The sequence below is a fragment of the Haliotis cracherodii genome, unplaced genomic scaffold (genome assembly GCF_022045235.1).
Source record: "Haliotis cracherodii isolate W230 unplaced genomic scaffold, xgHalCrac1.p SCAF_14, whole genome shotgun sequence".
In the NCBI taxonomy this organism is placed as follows: Eukaryota; Metazoa; Mollusca; class Gastropoda; order Lepetellida; family Haliotidae; genus Haliotis; species Haliotis cracherodii.
This window is the reverse complement of record NW_027266269.1, coordinates 37288703-37293749: the sequence shown is the minus strand read 5'-3', so window position 1 is coordinate 37293749 and position 5047 is coordinate 37288703. Positions and strand designations below refer to the sequence as shown.

The following is a 5047-nucleotide window of genomic DNA, read 5'->3' as shown; positions in this document are numbered from 1 at the left end:
ATAAAATGAAAATTATTTCCATCACAGACAATTACATCTTCGAGTGATATATATTTATATACAGCCTTTGTATATTGTTCCATGTCATTTAATTCTATAGTTTTATGAGATAAATAACTTTTTTTCTGGTACCAAGTGAGTAAAACAAATGCCTATTTTTAAACATTGAATATGAAATAAAGATTTCTGTGAGTACTATGTAAGTTATAACTGGCATAACTGATAAAGGAAGGAAGGGGGTGGTGGTTCAAATATACCCAGGATTATTAATTAAATCCTCTTATCTTAATAATACTGTTTTTCATTACACTGATTTTAATTCTCAAACATGTCATTCAGGTTCACCAATGTTGTTGCAAGGTGGCCTGGAGGAAGCCATGACTCTATGATACTGGCCAACAGCCTTTTGGGACAGACATTTGAGTCCTCTCCTCCAAATGGATGGCTTTTAGGAGATTCTGGGTAATAATTCCTTTTTTCATCATTTTAAAGATAAAAACAAATCACAAAATTAATAAGTGACTCACTTACCTAGCAGAACACATTCACCATTAATTTCAAGCTTACACATCTCAAACAAGCAACTTCAATCACAAGTAACTTTTAAGTTTTAAACATGTATTATTAACCAAAATATCAATGTAGTGTACGTTTTTCATCTTCATATAGATATGCATGCAGGCCCTGGCTCCTAACACCAGTAGGTGATGCTAATACACGGCCACAACAAAGGTATAACGGTGCCCACATGAAGACCAGAAACACCATTGAAAGGGCATTTGGTGTTTTGAAATCAAGATTCAGGTAAGTGAATAAAAATTTACAGTTTTTAGTGGAATTATATCATTCAGCTCTCATATATCATATATGGAAAAACAACTATTTAAAACCTCCTATTATGTCTACAATGACTTGACTTGACTAGATTTATTCAATTTTTGAAGAGGAAGAGATTCATTGAATTACTTTATATGACACTTTAAATTTTGCTGATTTGTTTGGCCTTGAAATGTCGTAATTCCAACTTCTAAATTAATATGTAGATACCATTGTATTAATTTCCAAATATGAATTACTTTCAGATGCCTACACAAATCATCCGGGTGCCTTCAATTTACCCCCCAAAAATGTGCACAAATTATTATGGTAGCATTTAAGCTACATAATTTCTGTGTAGAATCTCGGCTGGCCAATCCACCTGCTCTGGAGGAAGAAACTGTCCCAGAAATGAATTACACTTATCAGGGACCTCTGAATGATGGCCACAGGATGAGGAAGGAGTTAATCCAGAACAAATTTGCATAAATGTCATAATCACACATTTCCAAATGTACATCATAAAGTAGTCTTGTTACAGTACTTGAATATGATGTATTTGATTCTTATAGATGATAAAGACAACTCTGTTAAAAAAAAGATGACAGGAAATGTTGCACCATAATATCAACATTTATTGTTTATGTAGTGATGAGGTGCTGTATTGTCTATTTACATTTATATATTCACACACACACACACACACACACACACACACACACACACACACACGAGTGAAATAACAAGAAGAGATGACATCATTATATTTTGTATATTTTGAAGTAATGTAGGCCATCAGCCCAAATTCACAGCATTCAATCGGTCACACTGTGCTCAGGAAAAATGAGATGTACAGAACAAATTTAAGAAATAGTATGGTAATATCCTAAGATTATTGGCATGATAAATGAACATAGCAAGAAATATATTTGTGTTTCAGAATTTTGTCACAATGAAAAATGCCTGTTCAAAAGCACATTTACATCTCAAAACATTCTGAAATAAACAAGTCTTTTTTATAAAATTTGAGCTCCCCATACATATTCAAAAAGAGAGCGTTATACCAGTAACAAAGACTTCAACTTCGAAGACCAGTTAATCTTACCATGGCGTGCACTTGGATTTAACATACCGTATTGTAACTTTTCTAGGGTATCTAATATCTGGCTTTATTAACAATTGAAACCAGTATATAGTTACAGGTTTAACTGCTAATATGCATTAAATAACATCATGAAAAGATATATTGATTTTATTGTTACATAATAAATGTATCTAATCTGAAATCTAAGTGAACTTAATTATGGGTGACAATGTGAAAGGGGAACTTAGGGATTTGTTTTTCATCAAAATAAACATCTCCTCATCAATGGCCAATCTCTTTTCTTCAACAGCCTGTCGCCTCTCTTCAATGGCCAGTCTCTTCCTCTCAATGTCCAACATCTCGTGCAGCACCTGTAGTTTCTCTCTCTCAAGATCCACAACGGTTTGGAACTTTGGAGATTTTACTATTTAATACAAGAAATTAAGAATCCATTTAAGTAATTGTTGTTATAATACAGACAATGCAATTAAAAGTTGCTGATATATCTCACTACTGTAATAAAATACTACATTAAAATTGTTCATAGAGAATCATTACATAAATACAATTGTGAAAATGGAAATGTTAAACAAACATAATATCGGTTTACGGTACCTGCGGCTATTCTCTTAACTGCTGTCTTCTGTATGACTCCTATAAAATGAAGAAACATCAGTACTTTTATGGACAGAAGCATAAACATTGATCAGCAAGAAATGAGTACTGTTCAGAAAATATATATTGTCCTCAACAAATAAGAAAAAACAATTAGGTATGTTACAATACTGAACAAAATGAAATGTACAATGTAAGTATAATATGCTGATTTTAAAAAAAAATCACCTGTGGGTGAAGCTACCACTGATTGAGAGCTTTCTATCTGAATAGGGTCCTGACAGTCAGGGACATCAAAGGTGCCAGGGACATCTACAAGAAAATAAAACTTTAAACATGTTATTCACAACAAGAAATTGGGCAACAATTAATGATTTACATAAGATGTTAATTGGGTTATTTTAATGTGAGTATCCAGTTGTTTCAATGAAACAGTTAAAATATATTTGAACTTACCGCCACACAAACCACTCTCAAGGCCACCAGGAATACCATCAATCTGGCAGGTAGGTATCAAGCATATAACCTAAAAATATAAATTGATGTAATATTGCAATCAGCAGGGATTAATTTTTATCTGAAATAAATGAATATTTTCCAATCATAAAATCATTGCACAAGGCTATTTTCTTAATTTTTGAATGGATGTAGGAAGCTTTAAAAACATATTAATATCAACCAGCATTTTACGGGCCTTGACATATTTGCACTATTGTTATCATGTTATTCTTTGATCAAACCTAAAAATTCATTACCATGCTTTTATAGTGTATATAAAAAATATGGACATATACCTTATTTTCCAAATTGGAAAGTGGGTTTGGAGCAGGGCCTCCTCCTGTTTTGCTCAGCTCCCACTTTCTTGTTTGTTCCTTCTTCCTTATTTGACATCTGTATTATCACCAATCTTGTCAATATTAGGTTCTTAATACATACATATGCACATACTTAAAAACACCTTTTTGTTCATGTTTAAAAAAATTATTTTGGGTGCTTAACAAAGATATTTACTGCCTTACATGTACTCAAATCAGGCAGTTATTTCTGATGTTTATTTACAACTGGTGTCTGAATAAAATGTCAAATGTATGAGCTCATAGGTGATTTTTGTGTATTTTGTGTGACAGAAATATATCACATTACTTCAATATGGAAAGTGACATTATTGCATTTTTCTTTGTAAAATGACTTAATTCTAATTTATAGAATTATAATAGTTTTATTATATCAAGACATGTTCTGTACCGGACTCTGCACTTAATAGTGAATCTTCGCACAATTGTTGCCACACCATTACTCTTGAAACACATATATAGTTAATCACGACAATACGGGTATACCAGCAAATTACATTGTATACGCAGTGTCAATATATTAATACATCATAATCAATGTTTAATTGTAACTTACTTGAGTTCGTTCCATTTCTTTCTAACATCGGATCCATTCCGTTTGCTCGAGCCGACGGCACTGACCCTGAACATAAACTTAAACATGGTAGTGTAACGAAGTGGCAAGTGTTTCGGGGTCTTCTATTAAAAATATCCAATTTCATGAAAACAGAGACCATATAATATTATTATATGGTCTCTGATGAAAACTACTGCACAAAGACCTGTAGAAATACGACCCAGCTGTTTCGTGTTATACATAAATGTTTCAGTTTCCATTAGTATATATACGGTATTTCAAATTGGTACAATGTTCTTACTTCTCGGCGATGATTTCCCATAGGTCCGTCTTTCGCTTATTCGTCACAATCGGGGAAAATGGGGCGAACAAGACACCGCGGTTGGCTGATACTTCGTCGGTGAGCACAGTAAGCTCTTGCTCGGAGAAATTGCTTCTTCGGCATCTCTTGTCTGTTGACATTATGACTGACACTGACAGGTTTACAATATAGAACAATGTATCGTCTGCCGCTGCAAGGGAGATAACTCTATACCGTAGCGAATGACGCGTGGCAGGTTTTTTTACCTCCACCGCTGAAGAGTTCGATCTTAGTTAAGATCGCGATCTTAAATCCAAGCCGTCTTACAATCGCGCTAAGATCGGTTTGTGCAAGTGGAATAGGACAATTGTAGGGTGATTGTAAAGTTGATTGTAGCCGCCTAAGATCGATTGTAACTAAGATTGTTCTGTGCAAGTGGGCCCAGGTCTCAAGAACTCAGAACTCCTACAAGAAAAGGACAAATGAACGACCGTGGAAGCCTAAAAGGCCTTATTGCATGAAATGTGGTGCTAAACCATCTCACAAATGGAATGAATGTCCAGCCCGTGATGCAGAGTGCCATAAGTGCAAGAAAAAAGGACATTACAGTTCAGTCTGCCTTAATAGTAAAACGGTAGCAGAATGTGTGACAGATGATGTTGAAGAATTTTTCGTGGGAGAACTAGATGAGCCTGCTTTGAAAAATGGACCATGGATGACAAACATTTCCGTTAACGGAACTTCACTTAGGCTGAAAGTAGATTGTGGGGCCGATGTAACTGCCATTCCGGAACAATCGTATTATCAACTGAAAGGTGCAA

General features: G+C 34.4%; 1 protein-coding gene across 1 annotated transcript; it reads left to right on the top strand.

The window, feature by feature from the left end:
- The first annotated feature begins 328 nt into the window (after positions 1-328).
- Positions 329-1305, top strand: LOC139460802 (putative nuclease HARBI1). Its single transcript, XM_071242277.1, has 3 exons — positions 329-462; positions 670-804; positions 1083-1305. Exons 1-3 carry the CDS (start codon positions 329-331, stop codon positions 1303-1305), a joined length of 492 nt encoding a protein of 163 aa, XP_071098378.1.
- The last annotated feature ends 3742 nt before the right edge of the window (positions 1306-5047 follow it).